This window comes from Chelonia mydas, chromosome 9, assembly GCF_015237465.2.
Source record: "Chelonia mydas isolate rCheMyd1 chromosome 9, rCheMyd1.pri.v2, whole genome shotgun sequence".
Classification (NCBI taxonomy): Eukaryota; Metazoa; Chordata; order Testudines; family Cheloniidae; genus Chelonia; species Chelonia mydas.
The window spans coordinates 59,871,756-59,884,678 of NC_057855.1; the positions used below are offsets into that span (position 1 = coordinate 59,871,756).

At 47.1% G+C, this 12,923-nt stretch overlaps 2 protein-coding genes across 2 annotated transcripts in view; one reads left to right on the top strand and one right to left on the bottom strand.

The window, feature by feature from the left end:
* Window positions 1–849: 849 nt before the first annotated feature.
* ERCC6L (ERCC excision repair 6 like, spindle assembly checkpoint helicase) lies at window positions 850–7,131 on the bottom strand. Its single transcript, XM_007063808.4, has 2 exons — window positions 6,966–7,131; window positions 850–5,058 (listed from the first exon to the last, which is right to left on the bottom strand). The coding sequence occupies exons 1-2, from the start codon at window positions 6,998–7,000 to the stop codon at window positions 1,257–1,259; spliced, it is 3,837 nt and encodes a 1,278-aa protein (XP_007063870.3). The 5' UTR covers window positions 7,001–7,131; the 3' UTR covers window positions 850–1,256.
* A 5,241-nt stretch (window positions 7,132–12,372) lies between these two features.
* The window catches only part of OCRL (OCRL inositol polyphosphate-5-phosphatase), a 29,524-nt gene continuing 28,973 nt past the window's right edge, over window positions 12,373–12,923 (top strand). Inside the window, exon 1 of the mRNA XM_043522417.1 lies at window positions 12,373–12,605. The gene's annotated coding sequence lies outside the window, so the exon portion shown is untranslated. The remainder of the gene's footprint in view (window positions 12,606–12,923) is intronic.

Consider the following 12,923-nt stretch of genomic DNA (forward strand, 5'->3'; position numbering starts at 1 on the left):
ATAAACAAGTGAATGACTCTTTAGTAACTATGCTCAGACAGATGCCCCCCTTAATGTGGTATGGAGAGAAGGCACATCTGATCTTCCAAACAGACTGCAAGGGGACACAGCAGCCAGGAAGCTTGTCCTCATTTGAGCCTCTTGTGGGAGGGGCATGCGGATTATTGCCTAGTCCCACATTTGAGTTCATGTCAGAGCATGAGCCTAACCCTGGAAAGAGATGTAGCTCAATTACAACAAACATTGTGTATTTTGGCTACAAGGATTTAGGAAAAGAGCTCTTGTCCCACATCCCCCCTCCTCAACAGCTAGAGGGGTAGCCATAGGACAAGGCAGCATCTACCAAGACAGTGTACCAGCCTGCGCCCACCACCAGATGCTCCCAATGTGGCAGTGCTTTGCTCTCTCCCATCTTCCCAGGAAAGGCAACTTAAATCCACAGCAGTAGCTGGATGGGTTGAAGCTACTCCTGACTGTTCTGCAGGTGTCTGTGCCAAGATGAAAAGTTCAGTAATCCCCCCATGGAAAGTTTGGGGCAGATACACAGCACTCCTAACATAGTTAATGAGGCATAACATCAGGGACACAAGTGAGTAGCAATGGGTACCATAGAACCCTTGTACTAGCCCAGTTCAGGGGCCCAGCAGTAACAAGTTTCCCAGCATTAAATCAGATGCCTCAATGACCGACATAGGCTGCAACTGTGAAGCCAAACAGTTTTCCATGCTCTAGTAATCAAGCCTCCCTCTTCACTTGGTCTACAGAGGGACAAAATGTATTGACCAAACTTGAAGGGAAAAGTATAAAACAGAGGCAAGTTAGTATATTGCAAGTAAGACAGACATGGAGTATAGAAAGTAATTGTTTCTCTTTTTTTAAACTTTAAACATTTTTCTAAACATTGACTTTTTGCCTTTGTGAACTGCATGCAAAATAAATACCCTTCTCTCCAGCACCCAAGTGGAAGTTACAAACTGCTCTTGAAACAATACCTTGCTCAGAGATGCAATTGTAAAATTTGCTCTATCCTCTTTAAAAAAATTGAGTATGTTTACCTCCCAAGTCTCTTTTGTAGTTTTAGTCTCACCTCACTGTAGCTTCTGTCAGTGCCAGCCTTTTAAAAAGTCAAATCTTGTCCATTATCCAAGTCAATTTGGTAGCTTAGATAAAAGGTGGTTTTTTTGGGTCCTTCCCCTCAGAAAAAGTGAGATTGGGTTTGCGATTGTTCTTTTGGGAATTGACTTGTAACCAAATCCTCACCTCTGCGATAGTTGTTTATACAAATTTAAAGTTATAAGCATAACTTCAGGATCTCCATTTTTTATGTCAAGAGCTTGCAGGAAACAGTTCAATGCATCTTGTAGTTTTCCATTGTCTTTCAGTTTCTTCCCACACTCTATCAGGGCATCATAATTATCTGGTGCATGAAGAGAATCCACAGTAGTCGGATTATCTTTCTGGCCTGCACTCTCCTTTGAAAAGCAGTCCATTTGCTCACCAGATAGCAGCTCAGGATCACCAGTCGATTCCTCTTGAGACTCTTCCTCAATATCATCTGCCTCAGATACGACAGATTCTGTATCATCTAAATAACTAGTTGTACCTTCTGTATCAAGTGTTTCTCCAATAGGTTCTTCCTCAGGCTCCACACTATGCTCTTCAGCTTCTTCTACCACAAGTTCTTCTTGCACCTCATCACTATCCTCTGTTTGGCTGAGAGCTCCTATGGTTTCTTCAATATCCTCAACCTCGTCCAACACTGCAATAATAAGAGATCTTCTAGAAGCTGTAGACTTGTTTCCTCTTGGGGAAAAAATGGGGTTTACTATAGATTTATCACATTTAGGAGTAGATGAACTAATCCCCATCAGAGATGGACACAGAGGGCTGTTTAAGGGCGAGGACATTTTTTCAGGCAGATTTTCATCCAAAATCATGACTGAATTATCTTCATCTTCACTATCAGAAACAATTCTTCTCGCCCGCTTCTTTTTGCCAATAGGCATGTCATCACCACTTTCCATCAAGGCTTCACTCACTGGTATAGAGTCATTTAGATTATCCATGGCTACGTTACAGGAATTCCCAAAGTTGTCATCATCTTCTCTTACCCAAGAATTCATTGCAGAACTGCCATGGTTTCCTACTTGCAGATGAAAGCCGGTATTTTCTGTGTACTCCAGTAATTTTTCCCTTTTTGAGACGTCTTGCTGTCCATCTTCAGAGTCTTCCAAAACAAGATTGAAGTCAGCCTGATACTGAGAAGATGCGACAGATGTAGCCTCCAAACTGGCTTCACTCACATGAGACTTCTGGAGTCCACTAGGGAATTCTGACATGACATTCAATAGACTTTTGGATGCTCCTGGAGAAGCTAGCTCAGGATTTTCATTCCCATCATCTTCTGGGTCATAAGGATCATGAGTTTGAAGTGACATTTCTGCATTTCTATATCTTTTAGGATCATTGGCAAAGACAGATCCATTAAACGAAGGCTGTGAAAACAGCGAAGAGGTAATTTGGACGTCGTTTATGCTTTGTGAGCGATGAGAGTGTCTTCTTGATTCAGGACTATGACTCTCTTTCTTAACAAATGAGTAAACTCCAAGGGAAGAAGGTATAAAATTTGGATCAAGTTTTTGTTCAGGTTCATGAATATTGGATTGTTTCAATACCTTACTGCTAGTATGCAATTCATTAACATCCATATTAGACACATCCTGTGCAGACTTCTCTTCCTCTGAATCCACAATAACCAAACTTGTCATTCTAGCACTGACATTAGCAACATCTTCATCCTCTGGATGATCAACAGCTTCATCATTTGCAGGTTCAACTAATACAGGTGGTGAAATAAAGTGATTTGTGTTAAACTCTGGTGATTTATTTTTTAGTTGTGAAGACAATACTGTTGGTCTCAGCCATGCTCCCTCAGTATCACTTTTGATTCTCCCCATCAATTGGTCTTTGAGCTGAGATTCTAACTGGACCAGCTCTTGGGCCTTCTGTACCCTTTGTTGAATATACTGATGAGCGTCTTCATTTTCAGCCTGTTCTTCTTGAGCTATTTCTCGTGTATACATTAAGTCGTGATCCGAAATGCCAAACATTTCCAGCGAGTGCAGATAAGCAATATGTTCATCCAACTCTAAGTCAGTCTTTCTTTGGGTGGCATGCAAGGACTGCAGCTGAATCTGCGTTGCAGAGGTTCGAGTGTCTCCCAACGTAAAGAGCTCCCTTAATTCCTGTTTAGTGAAATACCTAAATGGGTTCTTTTTGTCACCAGTAGTTTGTCTTATTAATGAATCCTTGAAGACTTGTCGCCTATATATTTTTTCTTCCACTGTACCACAGGTAATCAGCCTATAAATTACTACGTTTTCTTTTTGTCCAATCCTATAAGCTCTGTCCACAGCTTGGGCATCAGTAGCTGGATTCCAGCTGGGATCAAAGATCACCACTCTGCTAGCTGCCGTTAAGGTTATGCCAACACCACCTACTTGTGTAGTAAGCAAGAAGACAGAGTAATCCTTATTACTCTGAAACACACCAATCCTCCTTTCTCGTTCCACTAAGTGTGTCACTGTTCCATCAATACGCATGGTCCTAAAATGTCTGTGAGTTAAAATGCGCTCCAAGATATCCAGCATTTTTCTTGATTGAGAAAATACCAAAGTTCTATGCCCCTCCTCTTGCAGCCTTTCTAGAAGTCCCATGAGGAACATCAATTTTCCAGACTCCTGAATCAGAATCTCATCAGAGAGATGATCAATTTTGTTAGTTCCTGAAAATGCACCCCCTTCATTCTCATCATCCTGCTCAGGGTAACCACCTCCTTCCAAGCCAAGCTGGCTACATGCTCGTGCTGACAACAACCTGGGGTGATCACATAGTTTCTTTAAGACATTCAGCTCAGCCAAAGGCGACCGCGTTGTCATTAACACCTCCTTCACATGATCCAAAGAGAGAAAGTTCCTGTATATTTCTTCTTGAACTGGTGCTAAATACACCCACACAATGAAGTCATTTTTCCTGGTAAGAGAGGGCATTACAGGAGCAATGTTTTTACTCTGATCTTCAGGAAGATGGGTTTTAACTTTGTCAGAATTGTACTTCTTTTGTATGTCTTCTTTAGTTCTTCGGAGAAAGTATGGCTTTATAATGGTCATTAGATTTTCAGAGATCTTAAGTCCAAGTGCTTTCTCTCCTGGAGTTGCATCTTTCTCCCTTGCCCTTGTAATAGGATTCTCATATTCCATTTTAAAGGTCTTCGCTGTTCCTAGGAGGGACCCCTGACATGCAAAGTCAAACAAGGACCACATCTCACGCAGATTATTTTGGACTGGTGTCCCTGTGAGGAGGATGCGATTTTTTGCAGGAATAGCATATACAGATTTAGTGGTTTTAGCAGATGGGGATTTAATTTTATGGGCTTCATCAAGAATAATATAGTCCCAGACAAATTCTCGTCCACTAAGGCTAGAAAGCTGTTGCCAGTTATTGATCAGCATTTGATATGTTGTGATCGCTATGCCATTCTTTCTTTGGATTCTCTCTAGTTTTCTGTTACGCTCAGTCTTGCTGGTGCCATGAAAGTCTTTCACCCTCAGTCCTGGAGTCCACTTAGTAAACTCTCTCATCCAGTTGCTAACAAGGGTGGTTGGCATGACTAGCAGTACAAACTGTATGAGTTCAGCATCAAACATCCCAGAAAGGAGTGCAATGATCTGGATAGTCTTTCCCAAACCCATGTCATCTGCCAATATACCTCCTTGCCTTCCATCACGGTAGAGACTGTATAGGAAGGCCACGCCTTCTCTCTGATACTCAAAGAGTTTGTTGTGCATCTCTCCATAGATCATTAGACCACTGTTACATACATCCACGAATCCCTCCTCTTCCTCTGTGGCAAGTGCCAGCTCTGCAAGTGTTTCCTCAAGCCTTTTGATTCTGCTTCTCAGCTTTTCACTGGGATGAATTTCATTTGCAAGGTTGAAGAGTTTAAGAGACTCTTCCAGATTTCCATTCCTGGCCTCTTCTTTTGCCTGAGTCACATACCTGTAGAACACAAAACAAAGGAGCAGTGTTTGCAGGAGTCAAACAATTAACACAAACATGCACAAGTCCATTTGTTTTAACATAATTAAGTCTGATGTTTGTATAGCAATTTGAATATATTAACTGCCCAAGAACTTCATTATAGCAGAACAGCTACTCTGCCATAGTTAAGGTGAAGACCAGCTTTCTGTTTAAAAGCTTGACTGTTTAAGTGCTCTAAACTCCACACAGTTAATCGGATTGCCTTGAAATTTAGTGTTCCTCTTGGGGGGCACAGGATACAATCAATTATCCAAATTTGGGGGCATTTGACCCAGAGGTTGCTAAGGAAAAACCAAAACCAAAACAGCTTTTCTTAAAGTTGACGACAGACTGTCAACTTTTTTTGCCCACAGATAGAGATCAAAACCAGGGCTCAGATCACCACACCAGGGTCAAAAACACTTGAGGGTACCCCAACAGAGCACATGGCACCCAACAGCCCGGGGGGGGGGGGGGGGAAGAGTCAAACAAAACGTTATTTGAAAAAGAGTTTGCGCCTCCACTCTTGCACACTACAGCTCACATGCCCATTTACACACCTACAGAATTAGTGAACATGTGCAAAGAGGAAATCCATTTCCATATCACAGGACCTGGTTGTCTGTGAGGAAATGTTGTAGTTATCAAGTCTGTGCACCACCCCACACACTGTTCTTCAAATCCAACCCAGAGTAATATCTGAAGTGAAAAAAGCAGGCATACTGCTCTAGTCTGCCTCCATCAAAGGGGGATTTCTATTTTGTGGAAATGTAATCTAAGTACAGCAGAATACTCCCAAATGGTCACTGGGAGGGGACAGTGATTAGGGATGCAAGAGTATGTGGGAAGAGGGGTTTGGGTCTGTAGTGAGCAATGGGAGTATTATGGCAGGTAGATAAATGGGAATGGGTGGGAGAGGAGGGAAGAGGAGTTGGGGGGCTCAGGTGAAGGACTGGGGAAGTAGGAGGGGAGAAGACAGGAGAGGTTGGGGAATATGCGGTGTAGCAGAGGAAGTTGGGGGTTTAGGGCTGGGGCTGTCACCTTTGAAGTCTCCCCTTCCTTGTGTGCTGGGATTAGGGGAGCCCTACCCTGCTGCAGGGGGACGGGGAGCCCTACTTGTTATATGTAGGGAAGTCTGGGGAACCCTGCTCCCCCTGGGATGTCTGAGTCCTTCTCCCTGCCCCTCCATATGAGCTGGGGTGCAGGGAATGAAGGTAACAAATGGCTGGGGAAGCCTGGCTGAAGCAGGTGCAGGAGTCCCAGCTGGGGGTGGGGAGAGGGAGTGAGGGGCCCAGCTCAGCGTGCAGCTTAGGCTACGTAACCAGGTAGCGTGAGGCCCTCCAGTAATAGCCTGTGACAGACATGTGTGCACAGCAGCACAGAACAAGGAGGCAGCAAGAAGCAACTTCAGACATGTCACTAGTTTCTGCAGGGCCAGCTCATGGCTCAGGACAAGGAGGAGGAAGTGTTGGAGTGAAGGGGCGGGGAGAAGGTGCCACACCAGCCGGCCATAAAGCGGTCAGGGTTTGGGACATAGAGCAGGGGTAGGATTTCTGTGAGCAATCAGAGACCAGCCCCACCTCCCAGCGGAAGGAGCACTGGCCCGGGACCATGCCAGGTTCTGCGGCTGGGTGGCCTCGGGCAAGTAGCCGCTCCGTGCCTCAGTTTCCCCTCCGAAAGACAGGAGATGGCGGTAGAGTTCCGTGAGCCCCACTGCGGACCCAGCCCTGTCCCTGCTCACACGCGAGGGAGCGAAGGCACACGCCAGACTGAGGCGGAGCGAGGGGAACGGGCCGCTCCCAGCGCCTCAGGGCAGAAGCAGTGCCACGGCCCGGGCAGCCCGCGGCCTTGACGCCAGCCCAGCCTGCCGGCAACCCCGGCCTCACCTCTCGTAGAGCCCCGCCGGGCCGGGCCCCGCCATGGCGCGCTGCTGAAGGGAGACGGAGACTCGCCCGCCGCCGTGCGACCATTCAAAATGCCCGCCGCCTTCCCGACCTGCCCCGGGCGGGGCCGCCCCGCCAGCCTATCACCCGCGGCATGCAAATGAGAGCCGGAAACATCAGCCAATTGGCGCTTCCCGGCCGCCGCAAAGGGAAGAGCCACGGTGAGGCCTGGCAGGGGGGCGGGAGGAAGGGCGCGGGGGCAGAGGAGGCGCGGGGCTGTGTGGACCGCGATTGGTATTTTGTGTGGGTCAGTGGTTCCCCCACCCCAGTCCAAAGGTTTTCAGGTGGGGGGAACTTGACTGGTGGTGGGGGTGGAGCACCTGCTAATTTTTTCTCATGGATGCTGCAGGCCCGCGGCACCCCCAGAGTCACCGCCTATGCCACCGAGGCGTCTTCCTGTTTGCTGGGTTGTTTAGTTACAGGGGTATACACAACGTAAATGTTTGCTACTACCTTATAACCGGATGCAGATAAGTAAAAACAATGCAAGTAACGTCCCGTTTGTTTTCATGAAGTTTCAACTACACTCTTATACCTTTAACAATCACTTTGACCTATAGTAATACACAAGTGAGGTGTCCTGGAGCTTTGGCCTGAGCTGGCACCTGGTCTGCCAGTGTCACACCTTCCTGCTGCGGGCAGGTACAGAGTACCTCTAGCTCAGTTAGGAGTGACCCTCCAGACATTGTGGAGAGTCAGCCCTGAGCCCCTTGTCCAGTGCAGAGAAGGAAACACAGACCACATTCCTCAAAGGAGCCAAGCCCTCTAGGAGGTAAAAGTCCCTTGTACTGTCCATCAGAAAACAAGCAGGAGCACAAGGCAAAGCATCCCCTGTGAAGAGACACTGCCCAGAACCCTAGTCAAGGGTTATCGACCCTGGTACTGGTGCTTGGGCTATTAAGGCTGACCCCTTCAATGATACAACACCAGCAGCGGGGAAATCTCTCCGTACCAGGCAGTGGCATTGGAACAATTTGTATAGTGGGGGTGCTGAAAGGTATTAAACAAACCTGTAAGCCCAGGATATCAGGAAAACCACTTCAAGCTGGGGGTGCTATTGCACCCCTAGTTCCAGGGCCCCTGGTACCAAGAAACGCCTGAGGCCTATGCAGCAGCATAGCATCTGCTCTGTCTCTTGATGCTGGATTCTCCAGTCGTGCAGGAGACAAACCGACTGGGATTGCTTGATCCTTGGGCTTCTGTGACCCCAGGAACCCCTCAATGACAACTAGCAGACGGTTCCCCATACTGTAACTCACCTCAAACCTGATACATTTGTTGGATCATATTAAAGAAGTTCTGTATTAAAATCACAAATGAGTTTGATTCCCCATAGTTTAAATTCCAGGGTATTATTAGTTAAGAGAGCTCTTGGGTTTTGGTACTGTTTCTCTCCCTCTCTGTGCGAAACTTGCAAGCTGCTAATTGTGTTAGTACATTCTAAGACAGAGTCTGTTCTCAAACCAATTCTTTGTAGCTACTCACACAGAGAGAGACTCAAAGCAATACTCTTTAACAACAGAAACAGCACCCAGAGACTTCCTGCCCTTTTGTTGTATTCATCTCTCTTTGTTAACAATTGTGATTAAAATAGAGACAGAGGATGTATGTGGATGGATACTTGGTGTGGATAATAACTGAATGATCAGGGAGGTGCCAGCCTAAGAATCCAGTGTCCATCGGCTGAAGAAGGCGTCAAGTGGAAATAACCAGAGGACCCCCAGAGGGCAGACTGGAATCCACCCAACAGCCTCAAGGATGGGAGAACCAAAGAACAAGATAACATCTGGCAGCACGGAGCCGTCGGGAATGTGCCATCTGCTGATTGATTCAGCAACAGCATGATGAAGCAATTCCCATAGACTGGCATAGGAAGAAATTCCTATAAAAATGGACTCTAGAAAGTGAGAACTTTGGGGTCTGATTCCGCAAACCAACTTCCAGGAGCATCAGATGAGCATCTGACAAGGCCCTGCTCCCTCCTCATGTCCAGGCCACCTGGCCAGTGGCTTGGCATGAGCAACTTTAAGGCTGGTAACTATGATAACAACCTTGTAGAACCTGTGTGTATGTGTGTGTGTATGAATAAATATGAAATTGAATGGAATGTTATAGCTATAACTAACTGCTTACTATGATTCTGTATTCACAATAAATGTGGCATTTTGCCTTTTCCCCTTCAATAAGATCCTGCTGGTTTTTATTTTATTGGTATAACACATTAATTGCCTCAACACACTCTTATCATAAGATATATCCCAAAGGTGTCATGTAAGGTATGATATGTAAACTGGTGACACACTGGTCACCAAATCATTGCATGATGTATGTATGGGTTGTGCATGAGTTATAGATGTGTGCTGGAAATATGTTCTTAATAAAACCAGCCTGCCCTAGACAAGTGAATGTGTATTTACCTTTCTGACAGGCTTGGTTACAGGCAAAGAACAATTAAAGTGTGTTTACGTATAAGGGAAACAAAGCCATCAAATTAAACGAGTGGGGGAGAAGACCACTCAACAGCATTTGCACCCCAGGAAGACTTCCTGGCTCTTCAGGCAGAGACAATGGACTCTGAGTATTATAAGAGGCGCAAAAAAGACTCAGTGGCAGGGAGAGCACAGCAGGCTGGGAATCAGAGGCACTGGGAAAGATTTGTGAGGCCCCATGACAGGAGCTGCAAGTCAGGATTGAGGTGCATTAGCAAAGGTTTGTGGGAACCGGGCCTAAATCACCAGGAGCCAGGCATCTACGTGTTAGTCTTGTGCTGTTAAATCAGTGCAGTATCAGCTAGTTGAAATTCAGCTAAAAAATAGTCGCCTGAGCTTTTAACGGCACAACAAAAGTAAATGGTTTGTTGCACGCTTTAATCAAAGGTGCTGTTGGATTTTGAGGCCCTGACCCAGGTGCTTTTGGGGTAAGACCAGGCAGCTGATCTGCTCAACCACTACCCAGTGACCCAGCCCTCTCCCTTAGGAAGTAGGCAAGCCTTCTTATCTTGCCTGATGGGTCCTGATTAGCTACTGCCCCCTCCCAGCCCTTTCAGCCACCAGAGGACCAAGTCTTGTTGGTTCTGCCAGTACCAAAGCTCAAGTGGTCTCTCTAGGAGACCACTTGGAGTTCTGAACTCACTGCCCCTTTTTCCTAGGTGACAATTCTCCTTGGGTAGGTGTGTCATGGCAGTGACGCCTCCAGCAGGGGCAGAGAAGGCCTGGTACACCATGTCACAGGACCAAGATGGAAACAGGCAGGAGTGCTGTGGCCCTGGACAGTGTTTGCAGTGGCCGCAGTTTGGAGGACATACGCACTGCTGTATCTCAGGACAGATGTGAGGGTAGAGCTTTTCTGGGAGCCCAAGACTACGCTTACAGGGATGCTGTGAGGCCAGGATTCAGGTGCACTGAACAGCATGCATAGCACCCTCCTGTGGTACATCCTGTAACTGGCTCTTGTCCATGCTATCAGCCCCTCACTCTCGCAATCATGAATAACTAACTTTCCACAACTATTTAGAGAGAGAGAGACTGTAACATTTCAAACAGCACAGTGAAAAACTTCAGAGCCTGGCAGTGATGCGCACACACACGTGTGCATGTAACACAAGGGTGTGTGTGTGTGTACCAGGGTGTCCCAGATCAGTGTAGTATCAGTAGGCACCTAGCTGCAGGATGTGATCTGCTAGGCTGCAGTGATTTGGCCCATGCTCTCAGTGCCAGAGCTATCTCCTGCATTTGTACATCTTCAGCCACTAACATGGTCCCACTGGGGTTGTTCACTGACTGGTCACTGTGGGAGAACCTTGTTTTACTGAGTAAGCTGCACGTCAGGACCCTGTTTGGTCATTTCCCTCATGGGCCTGAGTCAATTTGCAATGAAAGGTTCTGCCATTTTTCCACCAGCTTGGGTGTGGAGGAATAGTGATCACAAGCCAGTGATATGGGGTTGTTCAGTATGGCTTCAGGGTTCGGATTCACAATTCAAGGCCAGTCACAAACAACTGCTCTGCTTCTTGAGCAAGGGCCAGCTCTCTGCCAAGTACCGTGACCTCAGTATCCTGCCAATAAGTAACAGGCAGGAGAAAAGGGGTGGGGAGAGGGGAAAAGGGAGCTTCTTGTGATCTCACAGTCCCACCAAGCCATGACTTCCTCACGTGCACAAGCCACTGACGATGTAACTACGAGGGACAGGAACTGTCCCACTCATCCCAATGGCATGTGGATGATTTATTTCAGGACAGCCCTCCTGCCTGTCCACTTCTGCCAGCACATTGACTCGTGTGACACCACTGAGCTTCCCAACAGTTTATATTCCTAAAACAATGTGCCTTGCAACTGTCATCAGGATCCCTGGACGTACAGAATGCAGCTCCATCCGTAATGAGCACTCAGCAAGGGAATGGCAGCAGCATTAGGAGGTACCATGGAGACCAAGAGCTTAGCAGTGTTCAAAGCAGTGTTGCATAGCAAGACTAGCCAAAGTTAGAGTGGTGAGGGTCCCAAATAATCAAATAATGCAGTGGTTTGGAAGGGAGTTAAACTCTCGTGAATCAGGGCATAAGCCAACCTCTAAACCATTTTTTTGCAGGGGGAGGTTTGAGGTTTCCAGCCACATTACAAAATCACTATAGAAACAGACCAAGATGGTTCATTAATTTTAATACCAGGAGGGACCACTATAGTCATCTAGTTTGTCCTTCTACATAACACAGGCTATAGAAATTCCTCCATCAGCCCCCACAACTAGTGGTTGTATTAGAGTACATGTTTTGGAAAAACAGTCACTCTCCAAGTGCTTGGAGAATCCCTCAGAAAGCTGTTCCAATAGTTAACTACCTACCTCCCTGTTCAAAATCTGCATTTCAAACCCAGCACAGCACTCCCTAGGCACAGTGACAAAGCCAAGGCAACCTGGAGAGGGAGAACTACTGGCTGCAGAAAGAGAGGCTGCTGCAGCTTAAGAAAAGGAATCTATCCCAGAGCAGGAGCTGATGCAACAGCAGGAAAAGAGGCTGCCAAAGAGAGCAGGGTGGAGATCCGGCTGCCTTTTGTAAAGTCTCCACACCAGGAAGAGCTTCCCTGACATACCTGTCCACTCTTTCACCTTTTACATCTTCTCACACAATTAAGAAAAAACCCACCTTGGGGGATTGGTGGTTCCAGGAACACTTTAGCCTACAGCGATAAAAACTAATTTCACTCCTTCCTACTTACTTGAATAAGACAGAGATGATTTTGTGACTGAACCAGGGAATAATTTGTCAGGACTCTCTGGATAGGATGTAGCAGTGTTTTTATTTGGTAATAACTGCAAATATTTCCACAAGTCATCACCAGGGCTGTCTGGGGTTTGAACAGCTGAGCCAATATCTGCAATTTGGTTCTCATTTCAGAGCAGGCTTACCAAGCATTTCATTCCTATTAACTATGCAAACCCAAAAGGCAGCTTAACTGAGGTGGTAGGGAGAGACTCTGAGGTTCATAACAAATCCTGCTGTAGGAACCCAGCATTTCACAGGCCCTGCCCTGGAATCACTCAGCGGCGCCCCCATTTCTGCAGGGCAGAGACAGGCTCATTAGCATTGCTGTAAGTGGCAGGGCAGGCTCATTCGGCAGAGTTCTAGAGCCTCCATGGTTGTAGCTGGGCTTTGCAATCAGTGCTGGGGCGGTGAGGGCCGTTGCTGCCTTGTGGCAGCAGCCTGTGCCTGGGGTCTCACCTAGCGGGCCTGTGCCTGGATTGCCCTGATGTGAGCCAGCATGTTCCCGGCCGCTCTGTGGCTGGGGTCTCGCCCCGCGGGCCCGTGGCTGAGGGGGGGTCCCATGGCTGGGGGGTGTCGCCTGATGGCCCCGTGGCTGGGTCGCCCTGCTCTGAGCCCCGGTGCGGCCCCCGTGCCCAGAGCATCGG

Bases quoted from the DNA above. Each gene is read 5' to 3' on its own strand.
- ERCC6L (XM_007063808.4), bottom strand. From the start codon at position 7,000: ATGGCGGGGCCCGGCCCGGCGGGGCTCTACGAGAG. The intron at 5,059-6,965 runs GTGAGGCCGGGG...TGTGTTCTACAG, and splicing joins CCGGCGGGGCTCTACGAGAG to GTATGTGACTCAGGCAAAAG.